General features: G+C 41.5%; 1 protein-coding gene across 1 annotated transcript in view; it reads right to left on the bottom strand.

The window, feature by feature from the left end:
- hdac11 (histone deacetylase 11) overlaps positions 1 to 25,096 on the bottom strand; it is a gene marked incomplete at its 3' end in the record, with an annotated part of 174,172 nt that overhangs the window by 45,462 nt on the left and 103,614 nt on the right. Inside the window, exons 3-6 of the mRNA XM_079509888.1 lie at positions 5,787 to 5,903; positions 5,049 to 5,091; positions 3,513 to 3,589; positions 908 to 970 (exon numbers count right to left, since the gene is read on the bottom strand). Of these exons, the coding sequence (XP_079366014.1) occupies positions 908 to 970; positions 3,513 to 3,589; positions 5,049 to 5,091; positions 5,787 to 5,903 (300 nt within the window). The remainder of the gene's footprint in view (positions 1 to 907; positions 971 to 3,512; positions 3,590 to 5,048; positions 5,092 to 5,786; positions 5,904 to 25,096) is intronic.

The raw sequence follows: 25,096 nt of genomic DNA, 5'->3' as shown, positions 1-25,096 counted from the left end.
GACAACATGGACACAACAGAGACACTATGGGGACAACAGGGACACAACAGAGACAAGGCTGTTAGGATCAATGTTGAACAGGAGTTGGGCTCAAGGCCTGCGTGTGTCCCCCCCCCCCCCCCCCCCCCCCCCCCCCCAAAGGCCTTCCAGCCCCTCACAGCATGAACTGACGTCACCTGCTAACGCAAACCTCTCCTCGAGTGTTTGAGGCTTACAAGGACTCTTACATCATGGTATAAATAGGAATGGGACAACACTGTGGAGGTGACTCCATCTTCATGACCCTTTAGTTTACAGTACAGTACACAACTTTTAAATGACAAAAAGTGCCACTTGGCTGAAAACACGTCAAGTTGTTTCAGAGTGGAAGCAAGAGCAAAAACAAGTCTCATGACATACCAGACAGTGGCCTTGTGGTTAGAGTGTCCGCCCTGGGAGGTCGGGGGTTCGATTCCCGGTCATACCAAAGACTGTTAAAATGGGACCCAATGCCTCCCTGCTTGGCACTCAGCATCAGTGCGTTGGATTGGGGGGGTCAAATCAACTAATCAAATGATTCCCGAGGGCGGCGCACGCTGCAGCTCACCGCTCCTTGGCTGCGGCTCACCGCTCCAAGAGATGGGTCAAATGCGGAGAACAAATTTCACTGCGGTTAACGTGTGTGACAAATCGAACGACTTTGATGCTGATACTTTCGTACTTTTACTCAAGCACAATTTGAATACGGGACTTCTACTTGTAACAGAGTATTTCTACATACTTTTACTTTAAGTAAAACGTGCGAGTACTTCTTCCAGATTCCCTGAGCCTTATTGACGACTGGCACGGTAAAAGACGGATGGCGTCGTGTCGTCCGTGTGTCGGCTCCTCACACTGAACGGCGGTACGGGAGTGGGCCGCGACTCACCTGATGAGCGTCCAGGTCGATGATGGCCGCCTTGGAGACCCCTTCCACCCGCTCAAACAGAAACTGAGAGAAGACGAGAGAGAGAAGAGAGAAACCATTAATTTGCCTCGATCCTCCGGATGACAGCATTATTACCACCCTCTATTCTCAGTCAGAACGGACCTGCACCGTGGAGTGGAGTCCGGCCGGGGGTTCCAATCCATCGGGGAAGGTATAGCGGCTTTGAATGTTATCGGATCATTTAATCTCCGTCATCAGCCCTTATCAACACCATGCAATGAAGCCAGTATGGACATTTCCTACATATTGATGTTGTTTGTCAGCCATTGTCCATTGGTCGCGTCCGACTATTACTAACCGCAGCCCTAAATCTAACCCTAATTCTACGTTCTGTACTTAACTGAATCTCGTGGTGAGGTAATACATGTGTAAGGTGTTGTGGGAAATATAAAGAGTATATTGTTCCATGCTAGTCTGTCTGGTCGTGTCTGTGAGCAACAACACCTTGGCCTGAAAGCCTGTCTTAATCCAATCAACCCTTTGATCAAGCTGTATGTAAAAGACCATGTCACACCTATTGTTTGTTATGAGACCCTGCTGGGAATGAATAGGCCAAGACAGTGTTTATCTGTGGACCTGCTTCTGGGGTATAAGAGAGGACCTACGGAGAAGCTGAGGAGGGTAGTGGGATGGAGACGACGAGAGAGAGATGTTCTGAGAGAGAAAGTTTGAGTGATACAGGCTAAGCCTGCTAGACTGAATAGATGTTGTTTGCTTGTTGCTGTTCTTCTGAATAAACTTCTAAGATATACATTCACCCGGATGGACATATATTATTTCCATAACAAAGGTACAGAACACTGATGTCCTTAACCCAGAAGCCTAACCCTAACCTCAGTCTTAAAGGGGCATTCCACTCATTTTCAACATTTTACTATGTCATTAATATACCTTAGAGCTGTTGTGTGGAAATAATAATAAGTCCCCCCGATTCTGTTTTTCCTAGAACTAGAGATCTGAAAGAAATAATTAACATGGTGAAACGCATCTTGATGACATCATCAAGATGTGTTTCACCATGTTAATGATTTTTTTCATACTTACAGTTCTAGGAAACACAGAATCGGGGGGACTTTTTTATTATTTCCACACAACAGCTCTAAGGTATATTAATGACATAGTAAAATGTTGAAAATGGGTGGTTTTCCCCTTTAACCGGCCACATAAGTCCCCTAACCTGATATCAGTCTTAACCGGCCAAGTACGTCAGTTTCACAATGTTTTCTCTTCGGCTGCAGTAATTTCACATCCGCATTTCCTACTCACCTACTCACGCTAGGCAGTATGTGGAAATGTCCATATTGCCTCCATTGCATGCGTTCCAGATAAGAACACATTGGTAATTATTGGTTGATTCAACATTCAAAGCAGGTGGGTGGAAGGTAGGTGGGGGACCGTGATATTCGTCACGTCGCATGCTCCTACGGGCTGGGGGCGCAGCCTGTCAACATGGAGTGTTGGGTGCGAGGACTCGAGGAGTAGGAACTACGTCCTCCCGGTGTGGGCTCCTCACTGGCAGGTGAGTCAGTAGGATACAACAGTACGTCCTCCCGGTGGGGGCTCCTCACTGGTAGGTGAGTCAGTAGGATACAACAGTAATGACAACAACACACATAGATGTGTGTGAGGAGGAATTAATTGGCATAACGACTATATCGAGGAGAAAAGGAGGTTTTTGATTGATTGATTGAAATATTTATTAACAGTTTGCAGAATTACAGTACATTTCAAGCACAAACTCAATACAAAGGCTGTTAACTGTGAGTGGACGACCCAATTAAGCATTACACTTGTTTACAATAGGGTCCACCATGTTCAATTCATCAAAACATTTAGAGACGTACAAATAGACACTTCTATATAGACAAAGAACAGAACAGGAATTCATCATAATGGAGGTAAAAAGGGAAAAGAAACATATACAGTGAGGGAAAAAAAGGGGGGGGGGGGGGATTCAGATTTTACGCGGGCCAGTTTCGAATTGCAGCCATCCGTAGGTACCCTTTGAGAGCGGTTTTGAAGGAGTCAAGGGATTCGCATGTCTTAATGACTGTTGGTAGGGCGTTCCACATTCTGGTGGCATAGCAGCGAAAATTATTTAATCCCTTGTTTGTGCCGAATCTGGGTTCGTTGCACTCCCTCTGGTGTTGTGGGTGTGGACTTCGTTAACATTAAGGAAGTATCTAGACAGGTACATGGGTATGTAGGTTGAAAGCACGCACACAAGTTACAACTCCTTTTGCCCTCTACACCAAATCTTGTGGCCAAAAATAGACAATCTACAAACTCACAATGCAATGTGTGTAAAAATAGCATATCTATAAACGCATCGTGATGCCATGCACTGTGAGATTGTACATCGGAGGTTTTGCGTGACAATGTCAAACAATGAACAAATATGGAGATAGGCCTATGCTTTCAAGGACAACTTCATTTTTAATGATCTCTACAGCAAGCTCTGTGAGTCTGTAGAAATGGAAGCATATAATTGCCATAATGCGTTCTCATTTCAAGACGCTGACACGGTGGACAGGCTCAGTCTTACCTTGATGGCCAGAGTAATGTCGGCGTACGCACAGAAGCCTCCTCCCTTGTCACCGGAGCAGTGATGGAATCCTCCCCCTGAGAGGCACACAAGAGACAAGTCGATGGTGGCTCAGTGTCACAGCCATTAGCCATGGCTGCAGTGCGCGCTCGCCGTCCGACAGCTCTATTACTCAAAATGACCATAATTGGCCCCTTTAAGTAGGGCCATTATCGGGTGCATTGTTAGTTCGAGGAATGGCCACTCATTCCCCCACCCCAGGCCCGCCGCGGCAGCAACAATGTGATCATCGATACAGAAATGAGGCTCGGTCGATGAGGCGTTGGAAGACCTGTCGAACTGCCCGTGTGTCTGTCCACGTGGGACTCGCTTATTTGCGGAGCCTGGGATGCTTGTTTTACAGCACCGCCTACTACTAGTAGGGCGGGGTTATTGGGAAAACGCTCTCGCCAGGACATTATTTACTATTCTCTGCCTCTCGGGTCGCAACTCCAACGGCCCTGAGCGGCCTAGAGCGAACTTGGCTCGAGTTTGCTTGAGACGGCGGCCTCCGTCGCGGTCCAGTCTAGAGTTTTATACTGTATAAAGAAGCGCCCCATCAGCGCACATCGACTCCCAGGCTCAGCACAAAAGCGAGTCCCGTGTCCACGTGCCATTATAATACGGAAAGACTGAGATAATAGGCTCCATGCAGGGCCCCTCAGATCTAAAGGATCTGTGAGTGTAAAAGACCAAGCACAATAGCTAAAGATGCTTAACGGACATATCAGATTGACACGGGCCCAACAGATGTGCTGCTGGGACACGGTGAAGCCGCCGCCCTGCCCTAGTGGCCAAAGCTGGAAATGCAGGCAGGTGAAATACATGCACAAAGCTGGGGTTTAACACAGAGCGCTCGTTCATGATTCCATTCAGGCTCAAGTGAAAATCACATTTTATTGTCCTACATATAAAATAATATATATATATATATATATATATATATATATATATATATATATATATATAAACAGATAGCTTCTCACACGCACATCCAGGTGGGGGAGGTGCTGGTAGGCAAGGTATAGATGCAGGCCAAAGAGAACTTCCCCAGGGAAAAGGAAGGGACCGCACACTCCAGAGACTCAGGACAAGATTTAGTTATGCTTCATTTCTTTATTGCACGACGCATTTCGCCGTTTGGCTTCGTCAGGTGCTTGCATACATATGCAAGCACCTGACGAAGCCAAACGGCTTCCCTGGGGAAGTTCTCTTTGGCCTGCATATATATATATATATATATATATATATATATATATATATATATATATATATATATACACATACATACACAAATTACACTGATTATCTGCCTCGCTGATAGGATGGTTTTCTGTGTATAATGTGGATCTCATCTATTGTCGTGGTGTTGTGTTGTGTGATATATTGTTTTGTGCTATATGGTTATGTGTTTCTGTGTTGTTTCCTGTTGTTGTTGTTGAACAGACTGTGAAGACAAATATCCCTTTGGGGAAAATAAAGACTCTAATGACTCACCTACGTTGATCGCCCATCCTCGCTCAACGGCCAGCTTCCCTGCCTGAGGAGGAAGACTTCAATACATCAGCAACAACAGCACTGCTGGATAGTAATTTACCACCCTGAGTGGCAAGGACGGAGTTCTCAGTTCGATCAATTAGTAACGCCCAGCGCTCAGGACAGAGATTGATCAAAAGGACGGAGATTATTGATATCAAAACGGATCGCATCGCTCCACAGGCTGGGAGCGTCTGTTGCGCAACATTCAATGTTATTTTCCGGTGGGACGTCATCGAAAATGTTCCCCCCCATTTTAGCCGACGAGATCGAAAATCTTAAAACGTGAATAACTCTTGATCTATTCTAAATCATTCCGTCCAATTCTTTTTTTTCCCGCCTTTATTTTATATTTTTTTATAGAGGGACAGTAGGCTGACAGGAAATGGGGAGAGAGATGGGGGAGTGAAATGCAGTAAAGGCCGATCTACAAGCTAACAACGCGTCGATCTGTGACACGTCGTGAGCTTGTAGATCAGATATTCCCGGCACGATACCCCGAGCACGGCCAAGCATTTTAGTCACGGTTTTAATATGTTGACGAAATTGTTGACGCAACAGTTTTAGTCATTATCGCTTAGTTTTTATTTAGTTTATTTAATTTTGATTAGTGAAGAAAGGTATTCAACAAAAACTAAAAAACGTCATTCATTTAGTTTTTGTTAGTGAAAAAAGGTATTTAATAATTCTGCCCCCTACCATGATGGTCCCTCCTGTCTGTGTCCTCAGCGGCTTCAGGACCTTCCTCTGGACCAGGAAGTTGGGCAGGAACGCGACGGGAGGGATCTCTGTGATGGTCGCCACCACCAGTGACCACTGGGGGGGACACACAAACACAATTTACCAGATGCTCTTAATCCAGAGCGATTTACAGTAAGGTAAACACAAGGTAAGTATACATCAAAATTAGGGGGTGTAACGATACATTTTAACAGCAATACGATACGTATCACGATAAATGGTTGACGATACGATACATGGACGATATTGGTTGATTATGGCGATCCGATACGATTCAATGATTTGAAATCAATACAGTAACTATTTTGACATTATTTTAAAGGAGCATTCAGTGATTTGGGTGATTTGGAAAACCCCCTGGTCTGCCCCGGTAACAAGATGTGCACATACACGCACTACAGTGGGGGGACACGCAACAGGCCAACAGCACACACACCAAGGTCTGCTCCTGCTCGATCATGATTGGCGGAAGGCCCCCTCTCTGTCCTGATTGGATGAAGGCTGGGCCACCTAGCCAAAAACGAAACCTAAGGTGTTTTGACCCCCAGGGGTTATCTGGGGACAGGGAGGAACTCCTTATATGGTCAGCACTCTATAGTAGGGAGGATTATCACAACAAAAAATAAATAAGTGATATTTGAATTAAGTGAAATCACTGAATATACCTTTAAACTAAGTAATTCAATCCCTCTTTTTATTTTTTCTTCTAAAAAATGCTAAATACCACGCACAAAAATGTAGTATTGATACAATCGATTATTGTCATGGCAAAACGATTCGATACCGATTATTTGCATTGCAAAACGATATGATACATAGTCAATGTTGCTGTTTTCATTTCGATATACTTCGATTCTTAAAATTAAAATCGATTTTTCGATGCAGTTACTATATCGTTACACCCCTAATCAAAATGCATAGAAATTGTCAGGCTCATACGTAATTATACGTAACCCCCCCAGTAAAAATGTGGTTCCATTTATACGCAGAGTTACATTAACAGGGATAACCGGGTAAAGGGAAAAGCTGAGCAGAGAATAATGACGCTGGCTTTAAGCGTCCATCTGGCACCTCCGACGTAAAAATAGAGATACAGCATAAGAATGCTAATTCACATGAGATTACAGAGATAACGTCTCTGCATCGGAGCCCCTCTGCGTTGGTCTATGTTCAGCAGAGGAGAGCAGAAAGACGTAAATCTTCCATGAGACAGCTGCTGATATAGCTTTGTTCCCTGTGCTGTAACGGTAGATTTACAGCCATGGTGACCTTTGAAATAGAACCTTGGCTTGGCACAGCTACGGTGATATAGAACCTTGGCACATACAGTGATATAGAACCTTGGCACAGCTACAGTGATATAGAACCTTGGCACAGCTACAGTGATATAGAACCTTGGCACATACAGTGATATAGAACCTTGGCACATACAGTGATATAGAACCTTGGCACAGCTACAGTGATATAGAACCTTGGCACAGCTACAGTGATATAGAACCTTGGCACATACAGTGATATAGAACCTTGGCACATACAGTGATATATAACCTTGGAACATACAGTGATATAGAACCTTGGCACATACAGTGATATAGAACCTTGGCACAGCTACAGTGATATAGAACCTTGGCACATACAGTGATATAGAAGCTTGGCACAGCTACAGTGATATAGAACCTTGACACATACAGTGATATAGAACCTTGGCACATACAGTGATATAGAACCTTGGCACATACAGTGATATAGAACCTTGACACATACAGTGATATAGAACCTTGGCACATACAGTGATATAGAACCTTGGCACATACAGTGATATAGAACCTTGGCACATACAGTGATATAGAACCTTGGCACATACAGTGATATAGAACCTTGGCACATACAGTGATATAGAACCTTGGCACATACAGTGATATAGAACCTTGGCACAGCTACAGTGATATAGAACCTTGACACATACAGTGATATAGAACCTTGGCACATACAGTGATATAGAACCTTGGCACATACAGTGATATAGAACCTTGACACATACAGTGATATAGAACCTTGGCACATACAGTGATATAGAACCTTGGCACATACAGTGATATAGAACCTTGGCACATAGTGATATAGAACCTTGGCACAGCTACGGTGATATAGAACCTTGGCACATACAGTGATATAGAACCTTGGCACAGCTACAGTGATATAGGACCTTGGCACAGCTACAGTGCTATAAATATAGCAAAGAATTGCTGATCTACAAGCTCAAAACACGTCGCAGTGACGCTTGTGCTTCAAGCTTTTAGATCTGCTATTTTTTGCTATGACAGTAAAATGCTATGTGGCCCCTCTGGAGTGAGTGTGTGTGTGTAAATATAGTAGTGGCCCTCTCCGGGGGCTCTCCTTTGTCAAAGTTGCCCATAGAGTTGTTCCGATACCGATACTGGTATTGGTTACTCGGGCCGATACCACCCTCAAGTACTCCTACTCGGTACTCGGAACCGGCCCCGATACTCTGACCCGAGTACCAAAACATCCAATTGACACTAGGTTGAACGATCAATGCAACGGGAGCAAGTCTGACCCAACACTGCAGCAAATCACCAAAAACAGACGATCTACAAGCATAAATGACAACTGACAAGTGTAGATCAGAGATCCATCTGCATCTATGAGAAAGAAAGAGGTCAAATAAGTAGTTATGCAACAAAAATAAAGTACTTGTACTCGTACTCGGTCTGAAAAAAATGGTATGGGGACAACTCTAGTTGCCCACCCCTGCCGTAGACACACGCACGCATCCATCTTAGTCTTCATTAGTACAGAGTGCTCTTCATTCAGAAAATCCCATTATTTAAACACACTACTGAGATAAATGAATCCATCCTCAGCGTTGGAAGTTGGAACCACCAGACAATCCATCTATCCACACCGTATTCAATTACATCTAATCTCTCATCCAGTCTATCTTTCTTTTTTTTTAAGAGCAATGTCCCTTTTATGTCAATCCCTATATGTCTGTATATGTCCCTGTATGTTTAGGGTACCAACAGGGGGGCGCTGTTGCACCACTCACTTACTTCAGACAGGTCTGATTTTTCTTTAAATGTTTGGACAATCTCATACCACAATATCTATACGGTGTGAGTGTCAGGGAAGGGGGGGGTTGGGGGGTATTAGCCCCAGCCTGAACTGGATCCGTCACGTCTTTGTGTGAGACGACGGACGTCATTCATCACGTCACAACTATCTCCACTGTACCATTCATCCATCTTCCATTGTTGTCTCTCTCTCGCTGTCTCCACCTCAGCCCGCCCATCTTTTGGTGTGGCCCACGCTCCAGGATTTGTATGGTGTTTCTATCTAAATGGGTGGATATTTTAGCTAGAAATGTTGCTCTTTGACTTACTTTTGAAACTACTTTCTGTGCCATACTTTCTCCTGATGGCTTGTTATCCCAAATACACCCCAGGTAAGTAATGGATTCCTTGGCTGTAACTTAGAAGTCACCTAAAACTGCTTTGAACCCAGGAGACTTCTTCAGTTTTTGTATTTAACCTAAAAAGAATGGAGTCCGTTTTGCTGAGATGGAGAGACAGTTTGTTGTCTGATACACTAGCCTTAAGAAGTTCAGCGCTAAATTGCTTTTCCACCTCTGTTTTCTCTTTAGATAGATAGATAGATAGATAGATAGATCATAATAAAAGTCATAATATTTCAGCAATGCATAGTCCAAAGTTCAATGCAATGAACAAGTCAATTTGCAGTACCCTTTTAATACCATAGAGGAGGCTCGGGGATGGGGGAGGCGGAGGATGGGGTGGCGGACAAAGCAAAGCAAAGCAAAGTTCTTTGTTTACCCAGGGTGAATGGACTAAGCTCAAGATGCTTGTTTACAGCCAGACCCTGCTCATAGAACATTTCATGGTAGGGGTTCAATGCCTTGCTCAAGGGCACTTCAGCGGTGGTAATTTTAACGTGCCGGTCTGGGGATTCGAACTGGCGACCTTCCGATAACAAGACCGCTCCGCAAACCGTTCGGCCACCACTGCCCCAACAGGCGGAGAGACAACTAAGGCCCTTCACATAATACTGTAGGAGCAGTGTTGATTTCATCGACTAAAACTAAAACGAAAACGAAAACTAAATGGAAACTAAATAAAAACTAAGCTATGATGACTAAAACTAAGACTAAATATACTGACAATTTCATCAACAAATAAAAACTAGACTGAAATGTTAGGAAGGGACTAGTGGACAAGAGATCCAGTATTATATAAGTCATTTTACAATTAGTTGCATGCTGAAAATAGCCAATCTACAAGCTCAAAACGCGTCGCGCTGTGGGCTTGTAGATCAGCTATTTTCAGCAAGTGAAAAAAAAAACAGTCATTACGACGGCATCAAGGCCCGCCAAAATACATTTTGTTCGACTAAATCAGCTGTAGTTTTAGTCGACTAAAATCTTATGATATTAGTCGACTAGACCAACACTAAAACATGCCAGGTGACTAAAATGTAAGGATGGAGCTCAATAACCGATACCCGGAAAAATCCCATAACAAGCTTATTGAGTACCCGTTATCAATAAGCTTTGCCTGTTAAGCCTGTTATCGACCATAGTATGGCCCATGACGTCATGTTTAAACAATCAAGACAAGAGGTGATCAAAAAATAAGTGTAATCATCCATGTTGGCACAAACATGCTCTAAAGGTGTATTGATACCTGCCAAACAGCACTGCTCGGGTAAACAAAATTACACGTTTAAAGTGATGGTACACATATTAACCAGTTAACAGTTTCTTTAATAATACTTTATTGGTAAAAAGGTCAATTGCCTTCTGTCTGTTACAAAAGTACTGTATTTGAAGGCCCTATAAAAGATACTGGTTCTGTTCAGAATGTATTGTCATCTCCCGTCTTTCAACAAAATAATAGAAAATGCTCGATAGTGGGCTTGATAAGAAACCGGCTCGATAAGCCTGATCGATAAGGTGATCGTTATCAATAAGAATTAACAAGCTCCATTCCTACTAAAATGTGACTAAAACAAATGAAAACTATTCAAGAGACTATGACTAAAACTAAAATCCAAATTTGCTGCCAAAAACAACACTGTGTAGGAGTAGGCTATATGCACTCTACTTATCACACTAAAAGGATCACATGCAAATTGGTTGGTCATTCCATTCAGCAATAGGGTTACACACCCTAACCCACACCCTAACCCTGTTTACAATCGGACAGACATGCTCCTAAACATTCCACAACATTCACAACCCATGTCTTCTAACAGGTATTAGCGTCAGCCGGCCCTGGCCATTGTTGCGCCCAGCACCTGTGCATGTGCACGGACGGACCCCCCTTTTCTTATTCTACTAGATGTACTTGTAGTTACAGGCTAAGGACAATGGACAGAATGCACACTGTAACATTAAGACTTACTCATGTCATGTTCAATATAGCAAGTTCAAGTACAATACGTGTAGAATGTAATAATTAATTCATACTCATGTTCCTTATAGTAATAGTTTGGTATGAAGGATGTAAAATGAAGCAGTTGTCACTGTATTGTTCACAGTACAAGATGTCCATACTTAAAAGAGGTGAAACACATGTGTTGTGATGAACTTTCTGTAATAAACACAAAGGATCTGTAGCTGTCAAACCTTTATTTGAAAAAGAAGAAATTACGGACAGTGTTTTTTACAGAGTAAATATTTTCTGTTACAATGCATTCTAGGCTATGAAGAAAACATACTACAGCAAATCTTAACACATAATCAAACTAAGTGATTGAAATACACCAGTCCACATAGTCCAAACAACATGTTAACACACAGAGACAAGTTTCAATTGTACCTCTATTGCATGAATATTCATGAATATGACATTGTAATTGCTGACAAATAACAAAAAATGTAAGTCCATCATGTTTAATGTATTTAGCTAAACTGCTGATAAGTGTCAACATAATGCCTTATTATTTATGACACGTCTTCATGTGTGTTTTTAGATTGGAATTCTGACTAAAGCTTTTTTCACAAACTGTACACGTAAATGTTTTTTCCCCTGTATGAGTCCTCATGTGTGTTTTTAGATTGGAATTACAACTAAAGCTTTTTTCACAAACTGTACACGTAAATGTTTTTTCCCCTGTATGAGTCCTCATGTGTACATTTAAATTCCCATTATTAGTGCAGCCCTTGCCACAAACTGTACATGTAAAGGGCCTTTCCCCTGTATGAGTCCTCATGTGTACATTTAAATTCCCATAATTAGTGCAGCCTTTGCCACAAACGGTACACGTGGTTTTTCCCCTGTATGAGTCCTCATGTGTCTTTTTAGATCAGTCTTTAAATACCAGCCCTTGCCACACACTGTACAAGCAAAGGGCCTTTCCCCGGTGTGAGCCATCATGTGTAATTTTAGATTACCCCTTTGATTAAAGCCACTGTCACACACAGTACAAACAAATGGCTTTTCCCCTGTATGAGTCCTCATGTGTACATTTAAATTCCCATTAGTAGTGCAGCCTTTGCCACAAACGGTACACGTAAAAGGTTTTTCCCCTGTATGAGTCCTCATGTGTCTTGTTAGATCAGTCTTTCGACTGCAGCCCTTGCCACAAACGGTACACGTAAAGGGCTTTTCCCCTGTATGAGTCATCATGTGTCTTGTTAGATTAGTCTTTGAATTACAGCCCTTGCCACACACTGTGCAAGCAAAGGGCCTTTCCCCGGTGTGAGCCATCATGTGTGATTTTAGACTACCCCTTTGATTAAAGCCACTGTCACACACAGTACAAACAAATGGCTTTTCCCCTGAATGAATCATTGTGTGCGTCTTTAGATGTCCCTCATGATTAAAGATTTTGCCACAGTCTGCACAACTAAAATATTTCTTACCTGTGTGACTCCTCGTGCAATTACTTTGTTTTGGTGATTTGAGGTCATGGAGCAGCTTGTTGCTTAAAGACAAACTATTTCCTCCCATGTGTTGTGTATTAGGAGATTTCAGTGTGTTTAAACCTAACTGGTTATCCGTGGTTTCATCCCACTCATCACTGTCTTCAGTTATATCAGATTCAGAACAGTGTGAAGAGAAGAGCTGATCATCACTAGTTTTTTGTTGTGATGTTCCACAGTCCTCTACATCAGCTTGTGTTTCCATGTGTCCAGATGAGGTACTTGCTACAGGTTCTGTTTGTATGTGTTCATCATCTTCATGTTTCACTGATGGCAATGTCTCCGTTGATCCACCATCCTCCTCTGATCTTTGAAGTAGCTCATCATGTTCCTCTTTCATCTGTAGAGACTCTGGTTCCTCTTTCATCTGTAGAGACTCTGGTTCCTCTTTAATCACACTGGAGGTTCTCTCCTCTGGTTCATCTTTAATCTGTAGAGACTCTGGTTCCTCTTTGATCACACTGGAGGTTCTCTCCTCCTGTTCATCTTTAATCTGTAGAGACTCTGGTTCCTCTTTGATCACACTGGAGGTTCTCTCCTCCTGTTCATCTTTAATCTGTGGAGACTCTGGTTCCTCTTTGACCAGACTGGAGGTTCTCTCCTGCTGCTGCTCAGTAAATACCTCCTCTTCACACACAAGGAGGTGTATGGAGTCTAGACAGAAGATACAGAATAGAAACACATTAGACATTATTACATTAAACTTCTGTTGTTAGTTCCGTATCTGTCCTAATGTTGTTTTGATTCCAGTGTGAAGTGTCACAAAATGATTGTTTCTTACCTCAATAACACTTAATTTCTAAAAACAAGCGTCTCCTTGTTCCTCAAATATAATGTATCATTAGCTACAACCTATTGCTATCAGATATATCCACATATAATGTTTTTGAATGCAAGTTTAACCCTAACATGAATGGATCGATGCAAAGTTTCAACCAGTTCCTCTTCCAACTGTGTTCAAACATTAACGGTTAGATTAAACATAGTAAAGGTTTTACCAACCAGCTCTGTGTAGTTTGACAATTGGTTGTAAAACCATATCCAGTAGTCTGCGTTGGCGGTCAGTTTCTTGCTTGATGTGGAAAGCTCCATCCTCGTACTCTTTTAGAATTCTTCCAACGACCCCAAATATCTCTTCAGCAGCAGCAGTTAGTCTCTGGTTGACCAAGGACTTCAATGTTTGTAGTAAAGCCATAACTCAAAACGTGCCCAAATAGATAGAGCGAAAATATTATAAAAGTATGTAGTAAAGTAGAACCAAAACAAAGACTAAATGCTTCAGCTAGTGCAGAGAGAAGTTCAGCTCTTAACAACTAGCAGAGATTAATGTGACACCAAGCAGACCAAGCTCTTGTTAAATACTAACAGTGGGCCAATCAGAGTGAGTGGGTAGGGACACACCAAGAACAAAACTGGCCAATCACTGCTCACAACAACAAGGCAATGCAATGTGTTTTATATAAAACATTAAAAAAATGAAACATTATAAAAGTGCAATCAGATTCAGTAAAATATAAAGTTACAGCTGCGTTGTGTAACGTTCCTTTTCCACCCTGGATTTGAACGGAAATTAAATTAAATACATTGTCAGTGTAGAATAATAATTATCAATGAAAGGCAGCAGCAAACATGCATGTGTTTTATTATTGTTTTATTTTATATAACAGAGTTGTTGCAAAGCTGCAGTTTTCAGGGAGTTTGTTGCAGATATATGACACATAATTGAATACTATGTTTTTTTCATAGGATCATAAAGCAAACCTTTCCCACATGGCCATAGAGGTATGAATAGTTGATGATATAAAACACGACCAGATGCCCCAAGCCATGCTTTATAGACCAACCGTAGTATTTTAAAATGCATTATTTGAGTAAAATGAGAAAAAGGCTGCACACTCGTAGCCACAATGCTGTATATTTATTAACAAGAATCCAACGTTTCGACTGAGGCCATGACTACAACAAGGTTTGAAGCGGAGCGCTGACTTTTAATCCATTGCCCTTGACTTCAAAACAAGTACTTTTCAGTTTTGTCTTTGTTTATTTGAGGACAATCTTGGTATATCCAATTTGGTATATCCAAAATTGATTCGTTCAATGCATGTTCTCAGTGTTTCTATTGGACATGGCATAGTAGATTTGTGTGTAGAGAAAAAATAACTTACTTATAGAACAATATAGCAAAATATCTTAATTGCTATCCTAAATGGGAATATTTGATACATGTTTACCACTTCACCTTGAACACCCACTGACCGGACAGGAACAATGCAAAGATGATTATAAAAAACAATACCGGAGAATAAAATATGACACTGTTTTGCTTGTTATTTGTATAACTAAAGTTTAATGTTAATATGTACTATGTAGTCAAATATGTGACAAGGTGGCTGGGTCATATTAATGCTAATATGCACCACTCTGACGATGTGCTTCACTGGGTTTCACACAGTGGCGGAAGGATCCTATAACGGCAGTGGGTGCCCCCCGCCCCGCCCCCTCGTACACCATTGCTCACGAAAGCAAGATCCTTGACCCAATTACAGTCACTGCATCTTACCTTTTAATTAAAGTAAAAGTAGTCTGAGGAAAAGGAACAGTTCTGTTCCCCTCCGTTTGTCAAGTCTCAAATCAGTGTGGAGATTACCCGGCGGCCGGCGGTGTTGCTGCCCCTCCCCTCCCCTGCCCTCCCGGCTCATGGCTCTTTACAGATGGGCCGACGGTACACAGACAGCAGCCTCTCCGCTGACAGTGTTAGTGTTGTGTTGCTGCAGGAGACGGAGTGTGAATGAACCGTGCGCTCACTGGAACAAAGCCACCGTATTAGCATTTGAATACCTGTTCTGTGAACACCGTAAAGGTGTGTGCCTACGTGACAAAATGACCAAGGGGAGGGGATCTTCAGCCTTAATCTCAGAAACCGTTGGTTTCACACATTCTCAGTTAGATTGAGAGTTAATGGACGGACAGCAGACAGTATGTGTGAATGGATGTTTTTGTAATATGCTAATTTCCTCTTATTGTTCCAGGCCTCACTCGAGTTTGTCCACTTCTGATTTCCCAAACCCTTTCAGCTTGACACTCAAAAGATACATGTGTTGTCTTGCCTGGAAATACACTTATAACATTTTATTTTGATATGTTAACCTCTCAAGACCCTTTTTATAGTATGTTGTAGATTAGAAGGTGAAAACAAGTTGTAAATGTTTCACCTATGTCATCAAAACAGTTAGAAAGTGGCTGTTCTGTACATGTAGTTTAACATGTCCTGGTGAAATATCGTTCTGTACATGCAGCAGTATAGAGAGTAACTTTGGTGTTAAGCATCGTTATACTTTAGCTATTGAAAAATAGCAGATCTACAAGCGCGGCACCGAGTGCCGCGCTACAAGCTTGTAGATCTGCTATTTTTGAATATATATACAGTGTATATATTCTTTCAGAGCGAACATTTGAACTCAAATCTTTGCTTCTGGGGGGTCCCTGGAACAACATTTTGAGGTGGGGGTCGGAGGCCAATTATATATAGTTGTGGGGGTCCTTGACATGGAAATGTTTGAGAACGACTGATATAGAAACATAGGGTTTTTCTGAAAACTGTCAGGATTTAGAAGACATTTGTAGAATCGTCCTCAGGTCTAAATGGGTTAAACCAGAGGACTTCAAAGTTTATCAGTCCGAGGACGGCCCCTTAGCTGATCGAAAAAGAGAGAGAGAGATGGGAGACCCCCCCCCCCCCCCCCCCCCACGGAATATTGGATTCATATTAATGTGGTGTTTACAAAGTTATAGAACAAAATTCTGTGGGTCTTGAAAGATGAGTAAAATAAAATGCTCAGAAACGATGGCGAGGGCTGCAATTATAGGCTATGTAGGAAACCCTGCAGTATCTCTGAGGACTGACTCTCTAGGAGTCCCTGTTGAAGACCCCCGTTTAAAAAAAAATAAAGGACAAACCTACACGCTTTCTCTCTGCCACTTAGAGCCTCAAAATAACATTACAACTATCTACATCTATCTATATTTCTATCTATCTAGTTGCTGCGAGAGTGAGGTCTAGCCAACACCAACTCGGGATTCCTGGATCGCTGCCCTCCACAAATTCCTATCCAACATCAGGTTCTTGAGCTCTTCAGTGTTGTTAGCCAAGCTGCCGCGCCGCAGCACGTCTACATAGGTGGTACGCTTCTTTCCCCTCCTGGCTTTGCCCTGGGTTGGCTCCCATAGAGTCAATTTACTTTCCTCAAGTTCTGGGTGCCTGACGCAGTGCCCTGCCAGCCTCATCCTTCTCTCTCTGACTTTGTCTGTGACCCGTGGTAGGTCCCCATAGAGGTCCACATTTCTGATGCGGTCCGTCCATGTGACACCTAGTGCCATTCGTAGCAACTAACTATCTATCTATCTATCTATCTATCTATCAGTTCACACACTGTTTGACAGGGTCTAGTTCAGACCAGTAGTTCTCAACCTGTGGGCCGGCGCCCACTGGTGGGCCGTGAGGCTACTGCAATAAAGTCATGTGATATCAATCAATTTAAGTATAATATGAGTATCAGTATTCCACTGATTGAAGCCATTACGTTTATTATGGGTTTAAGTTAAATTGTGTTTACTCCAATTAATTTGACCAAAATCAAATCAAATCATGAAAATACACACGGCCCACCCATCTGTCTGAGCACTCAAGTGGTCTGACCACGTGGGTTGTGGAAACCAAGGCAATTAGGAAAAAAGGATCACAGAATGTAACGAATGTTTGGTGCTTGTGGTGTTGTAAGCATTATGTTATACTTTAGCGATTGAAAAATAGCGCGCTCATAGCGCGGCACCGAGTGCCGCGCTACGAGCTTGTAGGTCTGCTATTTTTGAAAAATCGTGAAAATGTGGCGCAAATCTTTGAATATATATTCTTTCAGAGTGAACGTTTTTAACTCAAATATTTGCTTCTGGGGGAGGGTCCCTGGAACAACATATTTTCAGATGGGTGGCCAATTACATATAATTTTTGGGGTCCTTGACATGAAATATTGAGAACCACTGATATAGAAACATGAGGTTTTTCATAAAATTGTCATGATTTAGAAGACATCTTTTTAAATTTCGACGTCAGGCCTAAAAGGGTTAACTATAAAAGGCAAGCAGACCCGCTGAACAGCGCTGAAGGAATAGGTCCAAAAAGACACCATCTAATCAACAAGTAAGACGCGCGAACGCGGGAAGCGAACGCAGCTCGTAAATTGCAAAAACAACAATTAGAATAAATTCCTTATTTTTTAAGGTTTTTTTTAAAGTTATTTTTTTTGCATGTTTTTTCTTATTGTTTTATTTTATATAACAGAGTTGTTGCAAAGCTGCAGTTTTCAGGGAGTTTGTTGCAGATATATGACACATAACTGAATACTATGTTTTTTTCATAGGATCATAAAGCAAACCTTTCCCACGTGGCCATAGAGGTATGAATAGTTGCTGATATAAAACACGATCAGATGCCCCAAACCATGCTTTATAGACCAACCGTAGTATTTTAAAATTACATTATTTGAGTAAAAATGAGAAAAGGGCTGCAAACTCGTAGCCACAATGCTGTATATTTATTAACAAGAATCCAACGTTTCGACCTACATCTAGGTTGAAACGTTGGATTCTTGTCAATAAATATACAGCATCGTGGCTACGAGTGTGCAGCCTTTTCTCATTTTTACTCAGTTACTGCCTTAGGCCAGCACCTCACCAACACTGGTGTGCGCTCTTTCCTGTTTTGTCAACCCAAAATTGCATTATTTGACACACAGCGACCCAGTGTTAAGATTTAAGAACTGATGTGCAACTTTCTTTATATTTCTGAAGACATTCAGCGTTCTGAATGAACTTCAGTCATCAGACTCTGTTATATAAGACATTTAACCTGACTTTGATGGTGATATTGTGACTGTTAAAGTTCTGAGTCCATTAACTGACTCAATGGCCCATCATGTTTGTCCACTTCTGATTTCCCAAACCTTTTCAGCTTGACATCAAAAGATACATATCTTGCATGGTAATGTACTTTAAAAAATGCACAATTTTTAATACACCTATTGCTTTGAGCTTATGGGCGGGCCTTATTGACGTATTATTTTGTAGGATAAATTCATCCTTGATCCTCTCAAGCCCTATTTTAATGTATTGTAGATGATGAAAATAGCCGATCCAGAAGCTGAGAGCATATTGTAAATGTTCCACCTTTCATCAAAATGGGAAGAAAGTAGCTGTAGTAGTTTTGACATATTCTGCACATGTGGTTTCAACATGTTCTGCACATGTAGTTTCAACATGTTCTGTACATGTAGTTTTAACTTGATATGATGGACTCATTAGTCCATCATATCAAGACTAACTGGAAAATAAGCATGGAGAGAAAATCGAGCCTGTCTTGGGTTTTTAATGGCCATTTCCTCTTTTGCAACCATATCTTATTTTAATGATGTTTGGGAAACAAGACACACTTTTTGTGTGTAATACGTGTTTTTAGATATTTTAGTATTTCAATGATTGCCAATGATGTCATGGAAACTGGTCTCACTTCCTTCCTGAACTACATGTTGTCTCAGAAAGAGACAAAAATATCTAAAAACACAAATTACCACATAAAACCCCCAGGAAAGATATGGTTGCAAAGGGGCTGAAGTGGCCATTAAAACATGCATGTGTGAAATGTCTATTTGACCATGAGAGAATGACTTCATACAATGACTATTGCTGTGTGCAGTGGGTGCTGTGAATTTAGGATTAGGAATGCTTAACCTTGTAAAGTCCAAATGTAGGGGTGACAAATAGCTCAAGTTGCTTTTGTCACCTTTCAGATGTTGTCACAGGGATGCTAAGTATTTTCCAGTCTAAATCATTTCAATGCAAATGATTCCCAATCCTGTACCTATATCCATTCACACTATACTACAGTAGGAGTGGCTATATCAAATCTACTTATCACACTAAAGGGATCACATGCAAATTGGTTGGTCGACCCATTCAGCAATAGGGTTACACACCCTAACCCATTATCACCTGTCCATTAACAATGGGACAGACATGCTCCTAAACATTCCACAACATTCACATCCCATTTCTTCTAACAAGGTATAGATAAAGGTGGAATTCTCATAGCCTACGACTAGAAATACTAATGCACTGGTATTGTACAGTAGCGTCATGCACGTTTTTAACTCAATGTTCTTTGCTTCTGGGGGGGGGGTCCCTGGAACAAATATTGAGCATGCACTGATACAGAAACACAAGGTACTTCAGAAAACTGTCAGGATTTAGAAGACATTTGAAATCTCGACGTCAGGTCTAAATGGGTTAAGTACAATGGACAGTATGCACACTGTAACATTAAGACGTTACTCCTGTCATGTTCAATGTAGAAAGTTCAAGTAAAATATGTGTAGACTGTTTAATTTAATTAATACTCCTATCATGCTCTAGTAATAGTGGCATGCAGGATGTACAATGTATTGTACACAGTACAAGATGTCCATATTTAAAAGGAGGTGAAGCACATGTGTTGTGGTGAGCTTTCTGTAATGAACACACAAAGGATGTGTAGCTGTCAACCCTTTATTTGAAACATAATACATTTTATGAAGACAACATAATACAGAGAATCTAAACATATAATCAAACTAAGTCAATGAAATACACTATGGTGATGAAAAAAAACACTTAACATTTAACAGCTTTTTCCTCTTTATGACAGGTCTTCATGTGCGTTTTTAGATTGCAATTACGACTAAAGCCTTTTTCACAAACTGTACACGTAAATTTTTCCCCTGTATGAGTCATCATGTGTCTTTTTAGATCAGTCTTTAAATTACAGCCCTTGCCACAAACTGTACACGTAAATGGTTTTTCCCCTGTATGAGTCCTCATGTGTATTTTTAGATCAGCCGTTCGAGCTAAGCCCTTGCCACAAACTGTACATGTAAAGGGCCTTTCCCCTGTATGAGTCATCATGTGTGATTTTAGCCCAGTCTTTAAATTACAGCCCTTGCCACAAACTGTACACGTAAATGGTTTTTCCCCAGTATGAGTCATCATGTGTCTTTTTAGATCGTCCTTTCTTTGACAGCCTTTTCCACAGACTGTACATGTAAAGGGCTTTTCCCCTGTATGAGTCATCATGTGTCTTTTTAGATTAGTCTTTAAACTACAGCCCTTGCCACAAACTGTACACGTAAAGGGTTTTTCCCCAGTATGAGTGGGCAAACTATTTCCTGCCATGTGTTGTGTATTGTGAGATTTCAGTGTGTTTAAACCTAACTGGTTATCCGTGGTTTCATCCCACTCATCACTGTCTTCAGTGATATCAGATTCAGAACAGTGTGAAGAGAAGAGCTGATCATCACTAGTTTGTTGTGATGTTCCACAGTCCTCTACATCAGCTTGTGTGTCCATGTGTTTAGATGAGGTACTTGCTACAGGTTCTGTTTGTATGTGTTCATCATCTTCATGTTTCACTGATGGCAATGTCTCCATTGATCCACCATCCCCTTCTGATCTTTGAAGTAGCTCATCATGTTCCTCTTTCATCTGTAGAGACTCTGGTTCCTCTTTGATCACACTGGAGGTTCTCTCCTCCTGTTCATCATTAATCTGTAGAGACTCTGGTTCCTCTTTGATCACACTGGAGATTATCTCCTCCTGTTCATCTTTAATATGTGGAGACTCTGGTTCCTCTTTGACCAGACTGGAGGTTCTCTCCTCCTGTTCATCTTTAAACTGTGGAGACTCTGGTTCCTCTTTGACCAGACTGGAGGTTCTCTCCTCCTGTTCATCTTTAATCTGTGGAGACTCTGGTTCCTCTTTGATCACACTGGAGGTTCTCTCCTCCTGTTCATCATTAATCTGTGGAGACTCTGGTTCCTCTTTGACCAGACTGGAGGTTCTCTCCTGCTGCTGCTCAGTAAATACCTCCTCTTTACACACAAGGTGTATGGAGTCTAGACAGAAGATACAGAATAGAAACACATTATTACATGAAACTTCTGCTGTTAGTTCCGTATCTGTCCTAATGTTGTTTTGATTCCAGTATGTCACAAAATGATTGTTTCTTACCTCAATAACGCTTCATTTCTAAAACAAGCGCCTTGTTCCTCAAATATAATGTATCATTAGCTACAACCTATTGCTATCAGATATATCCACAGAGAATGTTTTTGAATGCAAGTTTAACCCTAACATGAATGGATCGATGCAAAGTTTCAACCAGTTCCTCTTCCAACTGTGTTCAAACATTAACGGTTAGATTAAACATAGTAAAGGTTTTACCAACCGGCTCTGTGTAGTCTGACGATTGGTTGTAAAACCATATCCAGTAGTCTGCGTTGGCGGTCAGTTTCTTGCGTGATGTGGAAAGCTTCATCCTCGTACTCTGTTAGAATTCTTCCAACGACCCCAAATATCTCTTCAGCAGCAGCAGATAGTCTCTGGTTGACCAGGGACTTCAATGTTTGTAGTAAAGCCATAACTCAAAACCTGCCCAAACAAACTGATACTAGATACTATTTTTAAAGAGCAAGAATCTAAGGTACTAAAGTTTAAAGAGGAACCAAAACAAAAACTAAATGCTTCAGCTAGTGCAGAGAGAAGTTCAGCTCTTACAACTAGCAGAGATTAAAGTGACACAAAGCAGACCAAGCTCTTGTTAAATACTAACAGAGGGCCCTGATCATCCAATCAGAGTGAGGGGGCCGGAAACAAAACTGGCCAATCACTGCTCCCAACAACAAGGCAATTCAATGAGTTTTATATCAAACATTAAGCAAATGAAACATTATAAAAGGACAATCAGATTCAGTAAAACAAATACAAATAAAGTAAAAGCTGCATTATGTAACTTTCCTATTCTACCCCGAATGTGAACCTTGTTGCCTTAATTGAAAACACATATTCAGGACACATAGCAAAGAAAATAACAATTAACGGAAATGAATTAAATGAATTAAATGAATTAAATGAATTAAATGAATTAAATGAATTAAATGAATTAAATGAAATGTCAGTGTAGAATAATAATTACATTATTACATTGCATGCATGTTTTTAGCTGTGATTTTAAATAACGGAGTTGTTGCAGAGCTGCAGTTTTCAGGGAGTTTGTTCCAGGTGACCGTAGAGGTATGAATGGGTGACACGCAAGACGCATGCTTTATAAACCAGAGGTAGTATTTTGAAAATATATTATTTGACACACATGAAGCCAGTGTTAAGGTTTAAGACCTGATATGCTCAATGTTCTTTGTATTACTAAAGACTTGAGTAGCAGCGTTCCGAATAGCTGCAGTCACCTGATATATTTTTAGGGATATCTGTAAAACACTGTTACAGTAGTCAAGACTACTATTGGACATTTTTCTAGATTCCGCCGGTTGGATATACATCATATAATCTGACTTTGACGGTGCTAATGTTGCTGGTTAAAGTCCTGAGGCCATGACTACAACAAGGTTTGAAGCGGAGCGCTGACTTTTAATCCATTGCCCTTGACTTCAAAACAAGTACTTTTCAGTTTTGTCTTTGTTTATTTGAGGACAATCTTGGTATATCCAATTTGGTATATCCAAAATTGATTCGTTCAATGCATGTTCTCAGTGTTTCTATTGGACATGGCATAGTAGATTTGCTGCCCCTCCACTCCCCTCCCCTCCCCTCCCGGCTCATGGCTCTTTACAGATGGGCCGACGGTACACAGACAGCAGCCTCTCCAGTGTTAGTGTTGTGTTGCTGCAGGAGACGGAGTGTGAATGAACCGTGCGCTCACTGGAACAAAGCCACCGTATTAGCATTTGAATACCTGTTCTGTGAACACCGTAAAGGTGTGTGCCTACGTGACAAAATGACCAAGGGGAGGGGATCTTCAGCCTTAATCTCAGAAACCGTTGGTTTCACACATTCTCAGTTAGATTGAGAGTTAATGGACGGACAGCAGACAGTATGTGTGAATGGATGTTTTTGTAATATGCTAATTTCCTCTTATTGTTCCAGGCCTCACTCGAGTTTGTCCACTTCTGATTTCCCAAACCCTTTCAGCTTGACACTCAAAAGATACATGTGTTGTCTTGCCTGGAAATACACTTATAACATTTTATTTTGATATGTTAACCTCTCAAGACCCTTTTTATAGTATGTTGTAGATTAGAAGATGAAAACAAGTTGTAAATGTTTCACCTATGTCATCAAAACAGTTAGAAAGTGGCTGTTCTGTACATGTAGTTTAACATGTCCTGGTGAAATATCGTTCTGTACATGCAGCAGTATAGAGAGTAACTTTGGTGTTAAGCATCGTTATACTTTAGCTATTGAAAAATAGCAGATCTACAAGCGTGGCACCGAGTGCCGCGCTACAAGCTTGTAGATCTGCTATTTTTGAATATATATACAGTGTATATATTCTTTCAGAGCGAACATTTGAACTCAAATCTTTGCTTCTGGGGGGTCCCTGGAACAACATTTTGAGGTGGGGGTCGGAGGCCAATTATATATAGTTGTGGGGGTCCTTGACATGGAAATGTTTGAGAACGACTGATATAGAAACATAGGGTTTTTCTGAAAACTGTCAGGATTTAGAAGACATTTGTAGAATCGTCCTCAGGTCTAAATGGGTTAAACCAGAGGACTTCAAAGTTTATCAGTCCGAGGACGGCCCCTTAGCTGATCGAAAAAGAGAGAGAGAGATGGGAGACCCCCCCCCCCCCCTCACGGCATATTGGATTCATTTTAATGTGGTGTTTACAAAGTCATAGAACAAAATTCTGTGGGTCTTGAAAGATGAGTAAAATAAAATGCTCAGAAACGATGGCGAGGGCTGCAATTATAGGCTATGTAGGAAACCCTGCAGTATCTCTGAGGACTGACTCTCTAGGAGTCCCTGTTGAAGACCCCTGTTTAAAAATAAATAAAGGACAAACCTACACGCTTTCTCTCTGCCACTTAGAGCCTCAAAATAACATTACAACTATCTACATCTATCTATCTATCTAGTTGCTGCGAGAGTGAGGTCTAGCCAACACCAACTCGGGATTCCTGGATCGCTGCCCTGGATCGCTTTCCCCTCCTGGCTTTGCCCTGGGTTGGCTCCCATAGAGTCAATTTACTTTCCTCAAGTTCTGGGTGCCTGACGCAGTGCCCTGCCAGCCTCATCCTTCTCTCTCTGACTTTGTCTGTGACCCGTGGTAGGTCCCCATAGAGGTCCACATTTCTGATGCGGTCCGTCCATGTGACACCTAGTGCCATTCGTAGCAACTAACTATCTATCTATCTATCTATC

This window comes from Electrona antarctica, assembly GCF_951216825.1.
Source record: "Electrona antarctica genome assembly, chromosome: 9".
Classification (NCBI taxonomy): domain Eukaryota; kingdom Metazoa; phylum Chordata; class Actinopteri; order Myctophiformes; family Myctophidae; genus Electrona; species Electrona antarctica.
Note: the sequence above shows the minus strand (reverse complement) of the source record. Positions and strands in the feature narration are given on the sequence as shown.